Genomic DNA, 16,034 nt, shown 5'->3' with positions numbered 1-16,034 from the left:
CACCAAAGAATCGATGCTTTTGAACTGTGGTGTTGGAGAAGACACTTGAGAGTCCCTTGGACTGCAAGGAGATCCAACCAGTCAATCCTAAAGGAAACCAGTCCTGAATATTCATTGGAAGGACTGATGCTGAAAATGAAGTTCCAATACTCTGGCCACCTGATGCGAAGAACTGACTCATTGGAAAAGACCCTGATGCTGGGAAAGATTGAAGGCAGGAGAAGAGGACGACAGAGGGTGAGATGGTTGGATGGCATCACCAACTGGATGGACATGAGTTTGAGCAAGCTCCAGGAGTTGGTGATGGACAGGGAAGCCTGCCATGCTGCACTCCATGGGATCACAAAGAGTTGGACATGACTGAGCGACTGAACTGTAATGAACTGAAGTTCCTTTATTTAAGTATAAAGCCATTTTTATTTTTTCATAAAGCACATTTTCACAAAGAGAAATAATCATAAATTAATTTTTGAAATGTATTTTTTCCTACCATTAAACCTATACAAACTGTTTTCTGAAATGAGGCAGGATGCTGTGGTGAAGTCTGAGTCCCTGACGATGCCTCAGGAAGAAGCTGAGTTCTTAGTTCTCTGTACTTTCAATCCATCCATTCCAGTTGCATGAAAACATGTCTTGTAACCCCATCAGGCTATAAAGCACCCAAGGATTCACAGTTGAACAGGAAAAATATCTCTGATAAAACTTTATTCATATGTCCTTGCAGTTGGGTTACATCAAAAAATCTCTCCCCATAAATGAGTTGAACAAAAATTGATAAGAGTTGTAGACAGAACTTCAGAGTTTAAATAATAATTGAGATGCATTTTGATTTGTTTTTATTATATTCAATATACCTTGTATGCTACAATTAGAAAAAATATATCAAAGAGTTTTATTTATTAAATGCCATTTAAAACCACATGGCTTTGCTTTGAATTAACAAGTGTGTAAGCATGTTGATTAAACAGATTGGCTTAACACAATGCTTATTGTTGTTCAGTAGTGACAGTATTCTCTTATAGAAATTTTGTGTGTCTATGTATATATTTGTATGTCAGGTGAAACATGAGAAGCATTTCATTTTAGATCAAGAGCAAAATAAAGATGCATATTATCCCCATTTCTGTTCAGTGTGGAGCTGAACATCCCACTTGACCACTGAAGTAAGTCAAGAAAAAGATATAACATTTGGAAACGAAGAAGTAAGACAGTAATTAGTTACAGATGTATGATTTTAGTTTCTTTTGTTTTTTATGTAGACAGATAAATTATTAAAATTAATATAAGCTTAGCTAGATCAACATTGTTCAGCACTTTTTGCTTTGCTATTTTATATCTTCAAAACCTAACACAGTAGTCATTAGTTCCACTCGCTATCTCAATTAAAATTAACTAACTTACAATATTCCGCTTCTTAGTAGTAGCAGTAGCCACATTGCAATTGCTGAATGCTGCTATCGTTGTGTACAACTAAACACCTTACTATAAATTTTGAAAAAGCTGAATCATTTGGTAATATCTGTCATTTTAATACTCAAAAGACAAAAGTCATATTGTCATGTCAGTTGATGCAATGAAAGCATCTGACATATGTAACATTATGCACAATAAAAACTCTCAGAAAATTCGGAATATAAGAGATCTTCCTCAAAGTACTAATTGATATATACAAAGTACTTACAGCTAACGTCCCACTTAATAGTGAAAGCAATGAGTGGAGAAAGAGCAGCCTTTTCAGGAAATGATATTTGAATGATTGGTTACCCATAGGTGGAAAAAGTCTTGATCTAAAGTTCATAGCTGTGATTAATACTATATTTAAAAATAAAATGCACAACTGTAAAACTTCTAGAAGAAAATTTTTATGGCTTGGCTAGGTCAAAAGTTCCTAGCCATGATACCAAAAGCACAGTCCATAAAACAAACAAAGAAAAGATAAATTTGGCATTATCAAAATTACAAACATCTTTTGTGAAAGACACTTTTATTATGAGAATGAAGAGGTAAATTAAAAACTGAAAATGTTGGCAAATCACAGTGGCAAAGTGCTTATATTGAGCCTATGTAAAGAACATCCAAAGTCAATTTAAAAAACCAAACTATCAGGTTTTTGAAAATGTACAAGGCCCTTGACTAGGCATTTGAATGAAGATGGTCAACACTGAATTCAGATTGATTATATTCCTCGCAGCCAAAGAGGGAGAAGCTCTATACAGTCAGCAAAAACAAGACCAGGAGCTGACTGTGGCTCAGACCATGAACACCTTATTGCCAAATTCAGACTTACATTGAAGAAAGTAGGGAAAACCACTAGACCATTCAGGTATGACCTAAACCAAATCCCTTATGATTATACAGTGGAAGTGAGAAATAGATTTAAGGGCCTAGATCTGATAGATAGAGTGCCTGATGAACTATGGAATGAGGTTCCTGACATTGTACAGGAGACAGGGATCAAGACCATTCCCACAGAAAAGAAATGCAGAAAAGTAAAATGGCTGTCTGGGGAGGCCTTACAAATAGCTGTGAAAAGAAGAGAAGTGAAAAGCAAAGGAGAAAAGGAAAAAATATAAGCATCTGAATGCAGAGTTCCAAAGAATAGCCAGAAGAGATAAGAAAGCCTTCTTCAGTGATCAATGCAAAGAAATACAGGAAAACAACAGAATAGGAGACACTAGAGATCTCTTCAGGAAAATTAGAGATACCAAGGGAACATATCATGCAAAGATGGGCACAATAAAGGATAGAAATGGTATGCATGTAACAGAAGCAGAAGATATTAAGAAGAGATGGCAAGAATACACAGAAGAACTGTACAAAAAAGATCTTCACGACCCAGATAATCACGATGGTGTGATCACTGACCTAGAGCCAGACATCCTGGAATGTGAAGTCAAGTGGACCTTAGAAAGCATCACTATGAACAAAGCTAGTAGGGGTGATGGAATTCCAGTTGAGCTATTCCAAATCCTGAAAGACGATGCTGTGAAAGTGCTGCACTCAATATGCCAGCAAATTTGGCAAACTCAGCAGTGGCCACAGGACTGGAAAAGGTCAGTTTTCATTCCAATCCCAAAGAAAGGCAATGCCAAAGAATGCTCAAACTACCGCACAATTGCACTCATCTCACACTCTAGTAAAGTAATGCTCAAAATTCTCCAAGCCAGGCTTCAGCAAAACGTGAACCGTGAACTTCCTGATGTGCAAGCTGGTTTTAGAAAAGGCAGAGGAACCAGAGATCAAATTGCCAACATCTGCTGGATCATGGAAAAAGCAAGAGAGTTCCAGAAAAACATCTACTTCTGCCTTATTGACTATGCCAAAGCCTTTGACTGTGTGGATCACAATAAACTGTGGAAAATTCTGAAAGAGATGGGAATACCAGACCACCTGATCTGCCTCTTGAGAAATTTGTATGCAGGTCAGGAAGCAACAGTTAGAACTGGACATGGAACAACAGACTGGTTCCAAATAGGAAAAGGAGTGCATCAAGGCTGTATATTGTCACCCTGTTTATTTAACTTATATGCAGAGTACATCATGAGAAACGCTGGACTGGAAGAAGCACAAGCTGGAATCAAGATTGCGGGAGAAATATCAATAACCTCAGATATGCAGATGACACCACCCTTATGGCAGAAAGTGAAGAGGAACTCAAAAGCCTCTTGATGAAAGTGAAAGTGGAGAGTGAAAAATTGGCTTAAAGCTCAACATTCAGAAAACAAAGATCATGGCATCCGGTCCCATCACTTCATGGGAAATAGATGGGGAAACAGTGGAAACAGAGTCAGACTTTATTTTTTTGGGCTCCAAAATCATTGCAGATGGTGACTGCAGCCATAAAATTAAAGGACGCTTACTCCTTAGAAGGAAAGTTATGACCAATCTAGATAGCATATTCAAAAGCAGAGACATTACTTTGCCAACAAAGGTCCATTTAGTCAAGGCTATGGGTTTTCCTGTGGTCATGTATGGATGTGAGAGTTGGACTGTGAAGAAGGCTGAGCGCCGAAGAATTGATGCTCTTAAACTGTGGTTCTTGGACTGCAAGGAGATCCAACCAGTCCATTCTGAAGGAGATCAGCCCTGGGATTTCTTTGGAAGGAATGAAGCTAAAGTTGAAACTCCAGTACTTTGGCCACCTCATGTGAAGAGTTGACTCATTGGAAAAGACTCTGATGCTGGGGGGAATTGGGGGCAGGAGGAGAAGGGGACGACAGAGGATGAGATGGCTGGATGGCATCACTGACTCGATGGACATGAGTCTGAGTGAACTCCGGGAGTTGGTGATGGACAGGGACGCCTGGCGTGCTGCGATTCATGGGGTTGCAAAGAGGCGGACACGACTGATCGACTGATCTGATCTGATATATAAAGATGACAAATATGCATGTGAAAAGATATTTAATGTTGTTAACTATTTTTCTTCAGTCGCTCAGTTGTGTCCGATTGTTTGCAACTCCCTGGACTGCAGCATGCCAGGCTTCCAAGTCGTTGACCATCTTCTGGTGTTCATCGAGTTGGTTTTGCCATTCAACCATCTCATCCTCTTTCATCACCTTCTCCTCCCGCCTTCAATCTTTCCCAGCATCAGGGTCTTTTCTAATGAGTCAACTCTTCACATCAGATGGCAAAAGTATTGGAGCTTCAGCTTCAGCATCCAATGAGTATTCAGGATTGATTTCTTTTAGGACTGACTGGTTGGATCTCCTTGCAGTCCAAGGGACTCTCCAGAGTCTTCTCCAACACCATAGTTCAAAAACATCAATTTCGATGCTCAGCCTTCCTTATTGTCTAACTCTCACATCCACACATGATTACTGGAGAAACCAAAGCTTTGACTACACACACCTTTGTTGGTAAAATAATGTCTCTATTTTATTTATTAATTATAATAATTAAATTATATTTACATATAATTCAATTATAATTACATTAATTATTAGGGAATTGCATATTAAAACCAAAAGATACCATTGTGTGGTTAACAGAATAGCTAAAATGAAAAAAAAAAATATGATGACAATCCTGAGTACTGGTGAGGATGCAGAGCAACTGCATTTCTAATACGTTACTGGTGGGAATGCAAAATGGGAAAACTATTCTGAAACTATATAGAGTTAAATAAGCAATTACCATATGACCTAATATTTTTACTTTTTGGTATTTATTCTAGATAAATGAAAACCAAATTCAAGCAAAAATAATGCATCAGTGTTTATAAAATCTTGATTCACTATTGACCAAAAATGAAATGCCCTTTAGTGGATGAATTGATATATTGTGGCACATTCATTCAATGGAACATTACTCAGCAATAAAAAGAATGAGCTTCTATATAATGTAACAACTTGAATGAATCTCAAAGGCATTATAAGTTAAAAAAAAAAAGCCAGTCTCAAAAGGTTAAATATTTTATTATTCCATTTACCTGACATTATCAGAAAGATAAAACATATGATACAAAACAGACCACTGGTTTCTAGGGCCAAGACTTGGGGTAGGTAGACCTGTGACTATAAACTCATAGCATGAAGGCATTTCATGAGGTGATAGAATTGTTTTATATCCAGTTATAGAAGAATTTAAGCAAATCTATACAGGTATTCCCAGGTGGCTCAGTGGTAAAGAATCTGCCTGCAATGCAGAAGAGGCAGGAGACACTGTGGTTTCCATCTCTGGGTCAGGAGGATCCCCAGGAGGAGGGAATGACAACCTGCTCAACTATTCTTGCCTTGGAGAATCCCATGGACAGAGGAGCCTGGCAGGCAGCAGTCCATAGGATCATGCAGAGTTGGACACGACTGAAGCAATGAGCACATATGTGTATTTGGGCTTTCCTGGTGACTCAGATGGTAAAGAATCTGCCTGCTAAACAAGAGACCTGGGTTTGATCCCTGGGTTAGGAAGATCCTCGGGAAAAGGAAATGACTTCCCACTCCACTATTCGTGCCTGGAGAACTCCATGGACAGAGGAGTCTGGTAGGCTACAGTCCATAGGGTGGTAAAGAGTCAGACATGACTGAGCAACTAAAACACACACATCCATACATATATTTTAATTCATCAGACTCTCTGCTAAAAGAATAGCAAAAGTCAATGTTACTTTATAATCATTTTGAAAACTACTACTGTATTTCTAAATACCAGTAAACTCAGTTAAAAATACAATTTTTTTTTACTTTTTTTAAAATTTTATTTTATTTTTAAACTTTACATAATTGTAAAAATACAATTTTTAAAATGTGTAATTAATAATGATTTCTAAAATCAAGTACTTAAGAATATAGCATGGAAAAGAAATGCAAAAAAGCAAAATAGCTGTCTGGGGAGGCCTTACAATAGCTGTGAAAAGAAGAGAAGTGAAAAGCAAAGGAGAAAAGGAAAGATATAAGCATCTGAATACAGTTCCAAAGAATAGCAAGAAGAGATAAGAAAGCCTTCCTCAGCAATCAATGCAAGAAATAGAGGAAAACAACAAAATGGGAAAGACTAGATATCTCTTCAAGAAAATTAGAGATACCAAGAGAACATTTCATGCAAAGATGGGCTTGATAAAGAACAGAAATGGTATGGACCTAACAGAAGCAGAAGATATTAAAAAGAGGTGGCAAGAATACACAGAAGAACTGTATAAAAAAGATCTTCATGGCCCAGATAATCATGATGATGTGATCACTTACCTAGAGCCAGACATCCTGGAATGTGAAGTCAAGTTGGCCTTAGGAAGCATCACTATGAACAAAGCTAGTGGAGGTGATGGAACTCCAGTTGAGCTATTTCAAATCCTAAAAGATGATGCTGTGAAAGTGCTGCACTCAATCTGCCAGCAAATTTGGAAGGCTCAGCAGTGGCCACAGGACTGGAAAAGGTCAGTTTTCATTCCAATCCCAAAGAAAGGCAATGCCAAAGAATGCTCAAACTACTGCACAATTGCACTCATCTCACAGGCTAGTAAAATAATTCTCAAAATTCTCCAAGCCAGGCTTCAGCAATACGTGAACTGTGAACTTCCAATGTTCAAGCTGGTTTTAGAAAAGGCAGAGGAACCAGAGATCAAATTGCCAACATCTGCTGGATCATGGAAAAAGCAAGAGAGTTCCAGCAAAACATCTCTTTCTGCTTTATTGACTATGCCAAAGCCTTTGACTGTGTGGATCACAATAAACTGTGGAAAGTTCTGAAAGAGATGGGAATACCAGATCACCTGATCTGCCTCTTGAGAAATGTGTATGCAGGTCAGGAAGCAACAGTTAGAACTAAACATGGAACAAAAGACTGGTTCCAAATAGGAAAAGGAGTCCATCAAGGCTGTATATTGTCTCCCTGCTTATTTAACTTATATGCAGAGTACATCATGAGAAACGCTGGACTGGAAGAAGCACAAGCTGGAATCAAGATTGCGGGAGAAATATCAATAACCTCAGATATGCAGAATACCACCCTTATGGCAGAAAGTGAAGAGGAACTAAAAAGTCTCTTGATGAAAGTGAAAGAGGAGAGTGAAAAAGTTGGCTTAAAGCTCAACATTCAGAAAATGAAGATCATGGCATCTGGTCACATCACTTCATGGCAAATAGATGGGGAAACAGTGGAAACAGTGTCAGATTTTATTTTTGGGGGCTCCAAAATCACTGCAGATGGTGATTGCAGCCATGGAATTAAAGGACGCTTACTCCTTAGAAGGAAAGTTATGACCAACCTAGATAGCTTATTCAAAAGCAGAGACATTACTTTGCCAACAAAAGTCTATCTAGTCAAGGCTATGGTTTTTCCAGTAGTCATGTATGGATGTGAGAGTTGGACTGTGAAGAAAGCTGAGCGCTGAAGAATTGATGCTTTTGAACTGTGGTGTTGGAGAAGACTCTTGAGAGTCCCTTGGACTGCAAGGAGATCCAACCAGTTCATCCTAAAGGAGAACAGTCCTGGGTGTTCTTTGGAAAGAATGATGCTAAAGCTGAAACTGCAGTACTTTGACCCCCTCATGCTAAGAGTTGACTCATTGGGAAAGACTCTGATGCTGGGAGGGATTGGGGGCAGGAGGAGAAGGGGACGACAGAGGATGAGATGGCTGGATGGCATCACTGACTCGATGGATGTGAGTTTGAGTGAACTCTGGGAGTTGGTGATGGACAGGGAGGCCTGGCGTGCTGTAGTTCGTGGGGTTGCAAAGAGTCGGACACGACTGAGCGACTGAACTGAACTGAAGAATATAGTTAACAGAAAGTATTCAATTTGTATAAGAAGCAAATTTTTTTTTAAAAAACACTAGCAAAAGACCAAAATGGCTAAAACATTTGAAAGGACTAAGAATATATTGGGGAGAATTACTTTAGTAGATTTAAAGACTCATTGTAAGGTTGAAGTAATGAAGCAAATGTAGTCTTAATTCTATTAAGAACTAGGTAAATATGTCAGAATAGGAATAGTGAGCTCAAATAAAGATCATGACCTATGGAAACTTGATTTAGGAGAGCAGTGGTAGCATAGATTCCAATACATAAAACTGGATCACAGTGTACAGCAAAGTCAATTCCAGACCTCAGTGTAAAAGAGAAAAGTAGAAAAAAGCAAAAGACAATGTGGAGAATCTCTCTATCATGTTTGGATAGGGAAGAATTTCTTAAATGAGAATTCTAAAGCATCATCAATAAGGAATAATATGGTTAAATATGATCAAATTTAAATTAATAGGTTTGGTGTGAAGTATCATAAACACAATAAAAAGATAAACTACAACCTTATGAATCAATGAAGATAACAATCAGTTCAATAGAAAAATCAGCAAAAATCATAATCAGATACATCACAAAAAATACTAACGGCCCATAGGATAATAAAAGCAACAAGTGTTGATGACAGTTTAGTACAAAATGAACTTTCATTCACTGATGGTAGAAATGCATTAATAAGTTGTTTTGACTTCTTTGTACCAAGACTAGTTAATACCTAGTGAAAGAGAAGATGCATGTACTTTATAACCATGTTCTTCATTCGTTAAGTAGTGATCCTAATGAAACACTTACCCATGGCTACCACAAGACCTGCAAAAATATTCATGAGTAATGTTAATAGTGCAAAACTCAAATATAACAACATAAACCTGGAAAAACTCACATATATATAAGAATTAATAAATTATATAATATTCATATAATGGCATACTATACAAACAGGAAATAAACTATATCCACATATATTAACATGGATGAATTGGATAAGTCAAATGGAATGCTGATCAAAAGAAACAAGTTGAAGGATATGTATTGCATGATATTTATATTAAGTTTAAAACCAAGTAAACATATGGTATTTATGCATGGAATGAGGTGCATGTGAGTACATGCACAGACGTTCATTAAATTAGAAGTACCAGAAAGAGAATCATGAACATAAGTTTCACCAGAGATGTTTTGTGGGAGGGGGTGGGCATATAGTGAATGGGATTCTAATTCATTACTGTGTTGCACAGAATATTCAGTTGTCAGTCAGACTCATGGGAGTCATAGATCTTACCCAACTGAATTTAACTAATGACTCAAAAGATGCAGGCAAAACAAGCTCAGAAAAAGTTTCTTTCCTTGTATATGCCCTAGATGATCAGATATACCTCTTAAAAGTGTTTTGTTTTTGTTGGTTAGTTTTTTACATTAGGGAATACTTTTTTGGTATAATAGGACCAGTTTTTGAGCAATATGTGATTTGGGGACTCCTCATTTTTATAATGTATTAATCACACAGGTAGGAAAATGTTTACTTAACCCTATTCTCCAGCTGGGTCTGCCCCCACATATCTCCGATTTCCATAGTTCTTTACAACAAACACTGTTTTGCTTATAAAACCTGCTGAATCTATATAAAAACATTTTTTGTTGTTGTTTTTGAGCTGTTTTTCATTAAACATGTTGGTTGAATACATTGATATTATTGTATTCATGCTTTATTCTGTATTCATTCTTCAATGAATAAAAGATTTTGGATTTTGAGCTTAAATTTATGTGTCCCATTTAAAGTATCTAATTTCTATTTTGATTGCTAATTTTAAAATTTTATACATAATTTTTAAAATGCTCCAAATTTTAAATTATAAGACTTTGCATGTGTTTTATAGAAAAATTAATATATAGATAAGTAAAGGGATTATAAAAATATACACCTCTTGTATCTACCTGGAACTAAAAGTGATTTTGTTCTAAAAAGCACTTCATGGCAATAAGAGTATTAGTTGAGATATGGGATAATTACAATCAAAAGCATGGAATTTCTAAAATAAATGAGAGAAATGGAACAAAAGGGAAAATAAGGAAAAAAGAACCAACTTTTGGGGACACTAACAGTTAGGATGCTCTTCATTGATGTTCTCATTTAAGTAACACACAGCAAAAACACATCCAAATGAGATAACTCTCTCATTTGTGGGGCGAGGTGGTTCAAATAGACTAAAGATCTCTAAAGCTCCCTAACTAGTTCCCTTGTACAGTTTTGTGGACCAAACTACAAGTACTTTGTAGTTTAGGTAAAAAGACTACGTATACGGATCAAGATTAGAAAGCTATCTCTGTATAATATAACTTTTTCTACCTCAGATTTTTTTTTTTTTAAGAAATAAAGATGCAAATGTTCATAACTGGTGTCTGCAAACATTTAGAATTATTCACTATGTATATGGACTTCCCTGGTGGCTCATATGGTAAAGAATCCCCCTGCAATGCGGGAGACCTGAGTTCCATCCCTGGGTTGGGAAGATCCCCTAGAGGAGGGCATGGCAGCCCATTCCAGTATTCTTACCTGGAGAATCCACATGGACAGATGAGCTACCTGGCAGGCTACAGTCCATGGGGTTGCAAAGAGCCAGACATGACTGAGCGAATAAGCACACAGCACAGCACACTAATACAAAGAAAAACTATGGAAACTACAACTTTTAAACTTTTATTCTTGCTCTTTGAGATGCTTATTTTTTCACATATATGAACTGTAGGAGATAGATTTTTCTCATATTTATCATAGAAGCAAAAAGTGGTTTATTCTATAAGTGAACCATTTTTTATGTCTCTAAGATTTCAGTAGCATGTTTTGTGTGTGTGTGTGTGTGTGTGTGTGCGTGCGCGCGCACTGGGTCTTTATCGCTGTGCATAGGCTATCTCTAGTTATGGTGAGCAGGAACTTACACACTGCAGGTGGGACATTCTCTAGTTGGAGGGCACAGGCTTCTCATTGCGGTGGCTTTTCTTGCTGCAGAGCAGGGCCTCTAGGGTACACAGGCTCAGCAGTTTTAGCACTGGGGCTTAGCTGCCTTGCAGCATATGGGATCTTCTTGGATCAGGGATAGAACCGTGTCCCGTGCATTGGTAGGCAGATTCTTAACCACTGGACCACCAGGGAAATCCTCAGTTAACATGTTTTTAAAGAACATTTAAAAACTCACTGAAATTTCTCCATGGCTTGCATAAGTCTGCCAATTTGAATTTATAATCGTTTGTGTTACCCAAATGTTAATATACAGTTATAGGTGTTCTTATATCTAATTTGAATTAATGAGCTTAACTTATATTACACCTTAGTTCATGACTTATTTTTAACAGCCAGGAGGATTGACAGAAATAATTTTTCTGAGTTGTTTCATTGTGAAGAGAAAACTGAGATTCAGAAATGAAGCAATGTATCAATGTTTGTCAAACACTAACCTTTTGAAATGCAGATTTACAAAACCCATTCATTCGGAACCTCAGGACTAAGAGTCAAATGAGTTGGGTAACCTTTATTTTAAACAAGACCACCACCCTCCAACACAAACAGATACACACACATAGAAGTTTGAGAACCACTAGGCTAGTTTATTTCCATTTATATCCATGAAATCCTCATTAGTATGCAAATGAATATCTCTCTGATACAGCTAAGTGGTAAGTGTTAAAAACCACATTCCCATGGTTTTGAAACACCTTATGGAGGAGTAATCAAATGGATCAGTGGAGAATAATAATTGAATTCCCTCCACCTTGCATAGACCTTCTTAATACTTATAAAAATTCTGGTCTTTGACATCCAATCTCTAAATTCAAAAACTTGAAGCATAGTATTTTTAAATGTGTTTAAGTGTCTGGCATTGTCTCAAGAAATTAGTTTTTCTACTTCATTACATTTTTCAGGAAGGTGAATTTTAACCTTTCTAGACGACACATAGACAGTATTGTGAATATTTGTAGAGCTTTAGAGGGAAGTGAATTAACACAAAGATACAATTTACTGCATTTATGTCTTCATTCATGCAACAAATACATTTGCTTCCCAAGTCCTATATGGGTAGAGAAATCTTGTTATAATAGTAATGAAGCTTTTCTGTTCATGAAATTTACTGTTTTTTATTGAGTGCTTACTATACATTATAGAGAATGCCAAGAAATACTCATTTCTTTGATGAGCATACTGTTTATTATGGTAAAATAAAGACATATATGTCATTTTTATATCTTCAAAAAAGAAATCTTACTGAATGAAACATAGATCATGAGGATGATAGAAAGGTAGAGACCTGCAGGAAGTCTTTATGAAAATGTAATTGGCCTTTGAATGCAGGCTTTGAATGAATCCTAATGAAGGATTCTTTTTAGCAAAGAGATAAGCATATCCTAGAGAAACTGAGATGTACATGTAAAGGTGTATGTTAAAAAAAGCCAAAAAATTGAGACAGTATAAACATACATCTGCAAGGCAACTGATAAATAAATATGGGATGAAAGAAGACACTAAAACATTAAAATGAATGAACTAGATTTATACATATAGCAGCATGGTATGAAAAATTAAAATGTTAAGAGAAAAGTGTAAGTTGCAGAATGATCCATACTGTATTATGCTATTCATATATTTTAAAAACACATGCATAAAAACCGGATAAAAGACTGAAGGAGCACTCATTAAATTCATCATAGTAATTGCTTCGTGGGAAGTTGGAAATGGGAATAGAGAAGAGGATTTGAGTGAAATTCAAATTTCTGAATAATTTATTATTTCTGGACAAAAGCTTCAAAGTATAACAAAATATTTGGGGGTTATTTCTTGGAGTGCATGGGAATTTGTGATACTATTCTTTGTCCCCTCTAGTGATAATGTACTTTTTCTCTTCATACAAATAAGTTTAAAAAAATACGAAATGACGTGAACATCATTAACTGGTGTTTATTTGATCATCCAGTATGTATGCAATGCATATAGGCTTTCATTGTTTCTCTTTCTAGGTTAATGTCACTCGTGAAGACTCGCCCAATGAAGACCCAGTCTTTCTTAGAACCTTAGGAAAAGGAGATTGGTTTGGAGAGAAAGCCTTGCAGGGGTGAGTAGATTACGTGTTACAAAGTTTTTGGTTGAGTGCTACATAAATGTCTCCCATATTGAACTTCTAGCATAATGGGTATTTAGTTCTTATTCACATCAGACACAGACCCTTGATGATCCAATTTTATCCATTTCCAGCTGAACTTAGAATCTGTTTGGGTAGTCTTTGGACTTGATGGTTAATTTATGTAATAAATTATTTTATTTCATTTGATTTGGTAACAGTTCTCCTCAATTGTAACCTCTATAAAGACTTTAAGGATTGGGTGAAGTCTCTGCAAAGCCTATTACATATGACGGTTTTACTTGGAATCATATAGGAAGATGACTGGTTGAGAATTTTGAAAGCCCTAAACCTGACTGTACAGACAATACATGAGAAGGCAGTGAAGCCTTCCGCAGTTCACCTCTGGGGTTCTGGTTGGTGGTTATCATCTCTGGCTGTGGTAGTGGAGTAGAGGAGGAGTTGCAAGGGAAGGTAATGAATATTCACATTCACTGTGGATGGGCTTGAAAGGCTGGACTCAAAAAGGTGTGACTGCAGGGTCACTGAAATTCTACTTGTAAACTCAACAGCAAGCATTTGGAATGGCCTCCCATATACAACTGAAAAAACCCAGTTGACTTTGTACCATGCATCTCAGAATGCATGACAAGAAGACAAATACCTACCAATGTTTCCCAATAAATAGCACATCTCAATTAAATATCTATTTATCTACCTATCTATGAGACTTTTCAAATTACATCAACCACTTGCATAACTAATAAGCAATAAACATTTATTTTGGTATCAAATTCCAGGTGCAGGGGTGTATACTAAAGAGATAGCAATGGGACAATTCCTAAAATATTTGGAACAGTCAGGTTTGCTTCCATTTCAAATTATGCCTTTGTTTAAGAGACTGCATTATAAACATTTTGCTAAAAAGTACTCAGGAGTTTTTATTTTTAAAACCAACATCAGTAGGCAGGTTTTATTTTCTCTCTTACCGTTTCACAGCTACAGAACTGAAACAGATCCTGATAAGTCATCTTACTCAGGGCACATTACCTTATGAAAATTAGGAATTAAATGCATTTGATTTTCTTTTTTCTTTACTGAGACTGTTTGAGCCCTATTTGATGAACAGGTACTTAGATATTTCCAATGGCAAAGTTGAAACAAATACCATATTCAATGTGAATATACAGAGGAAGGCAACAGGTATCATCATCCTAGTATAAACTGAAAAAAAACATACCATTTGTACTTTAATCTTGCTTTCTCTTGATTATTATTATATATAGAAGATTTTCAAGAATAATATTACCTGATTTCATTGGTCCAGGATTAAATGCCTCTGTGGAAAAGGCCCATTTCGAGCAGAGGCAAAGAAATAGAAACATTTCAATACTTTCTGATTGAGATCACAAGTGAAACACCAGAAAATAAAACATAACTGATTATTGACAGATTTTCTCTTGTAATTTATTGTCAGTGAATTTTGGTGCAAACTAAAGAAAGTTTTAGAGTGAAAACACCTTTCCAGAATGTGTCTCAAGAAGTGAACTTGAGGATATGGTTTACAGAAAAGTCACCAAACTTTGCTCTGATATCAAAATTTAAGTTAATGGTAGTCCATTTGGGGGGCTCCAAAATCACTGCAGATAGTGAGTGCAGCCATGAAATTAAAAGACACTTACTCCTTGGAAGAAAATCGATGACCAATCTAGACAGCATATTAAAAAGCAGAGACATGACTTTGCCAACAAGGTCCATCTAGTCAAAGCTATGGTTTTTCCAGTAGTCATGTATGGATGTGAGAGTTGGACTATAAAGAAAGATGAGAATGAAGAATTGATGCTTTTGAACTATGGTGTTGGAAAAGACTCCTGAGAGTCCCTTGGACTGCAAGGAGATCCAACCAATCAATCCTAAAGGAAATCAGTCCTGAATATTCATTAGAAGGACTGATGCTGAAGCTGAAACTCCAATACTTTGGCCATCTGATGCGAAGAACTGACTCATTGGAAAAGACCCTGATGCTGGGAAAGATTGAAGGTGGGAAGAGAAGGGGACGACAGAGGATGAAATGGTTGGATGGCATCTCTGACTCAATGGAGATGAGTTTGAGTAAGCTCTGGGAGTTGGTGGTGTACAGGGAAGCCTGGCGTGCTGCAGTCCATGGGGTCACAAAGGGTCAGACATGACTGAGCGGCCGAACTGACTGACTGATTCCATCTAGATAGAATTCATTCTAGCATGTGATTGTTCTTGTGAACTGTTTGGAGCCAAATCTTTCTCTGCACATATTCAGTCCTCTTCACTGGCCATCTCAATTACCCGACTCCATCATTTCCCATTACAACTACCCTCCAGCCTATCCTCAACTCTTTTTTAATGCCCTTTACTCTCATTTTCTCACCACTCAACCTGGCTTTATCTGCCTTCTCTACTTATGTCCTCTTAAATGTCAGGAATGTGCTACTTATATCTTAGAATGATTTTTCTTTTCTATCTTCCTTTACTCAGCCATCCTTCACTGCTCAGCCATACTTTTACTCTGTTGACCACCCCTTCCTTCTTTGGAATTCTCATCCTTTGAGATCCCTGCAAGTATTAGCAAATTGTTAGCAGTTTTTAGAATTTCTCATTTCATTTCCTAAAATTCCCCATTGTTTTATCCTCAGTTCTCTCTATGACATACATGTTG

The 16,034-nt window shown here is 36.9% G+C and overlaps 1 protein-coding gene across 30 annotated transcripts in view; it reads left to right on the top strand.

The window, feature by feature from the left end:
• Positions 1-16,034, top strand: part of PRKG1 (protein kinase cGMP-dependent 1) — a 1,681,227-nt gene that overhangs the window by 1,427,948 nt on the left and 237,245 nt on the right. For all 30 annotated transcript variants that reach the window (XM_055561124.1, XM_055561106.1, XM_055561119.1 and 27 more), the window contains one exon: positions 13,242-13,336. In XM_055561124.1, coding sequence (XP_055417099.1) covers positions 13,242-13,336 — 95 coding nt within the window. The remainder of the gene's footprint in view (positions 1-13,241; positions 13,337-16,034) is intronic.

This window comes from Bubalus kerabau, chromosome 22 (genome assembly GCF_029407905.1).
Source record: "Bubalus kerabau isolate K-KA32 ecotype Philippines breed swamp buffalo chromosome 22, PCC_UOA_SB_1v2, whole genome shotgun sequence".
NCBI classification, from domain to species: domain Eukaryota; kingdom Metazoa; phylum Chordata; class Mammalia; order Artiodactyla; family Bovidae; genus Bubalus; species Bubalus kerabau.
The sequence above is the reverse complement of the archived record's forward strand: the minus strand, read 5'-3'. Positions and strand labels throughout refer to the sequence as shown.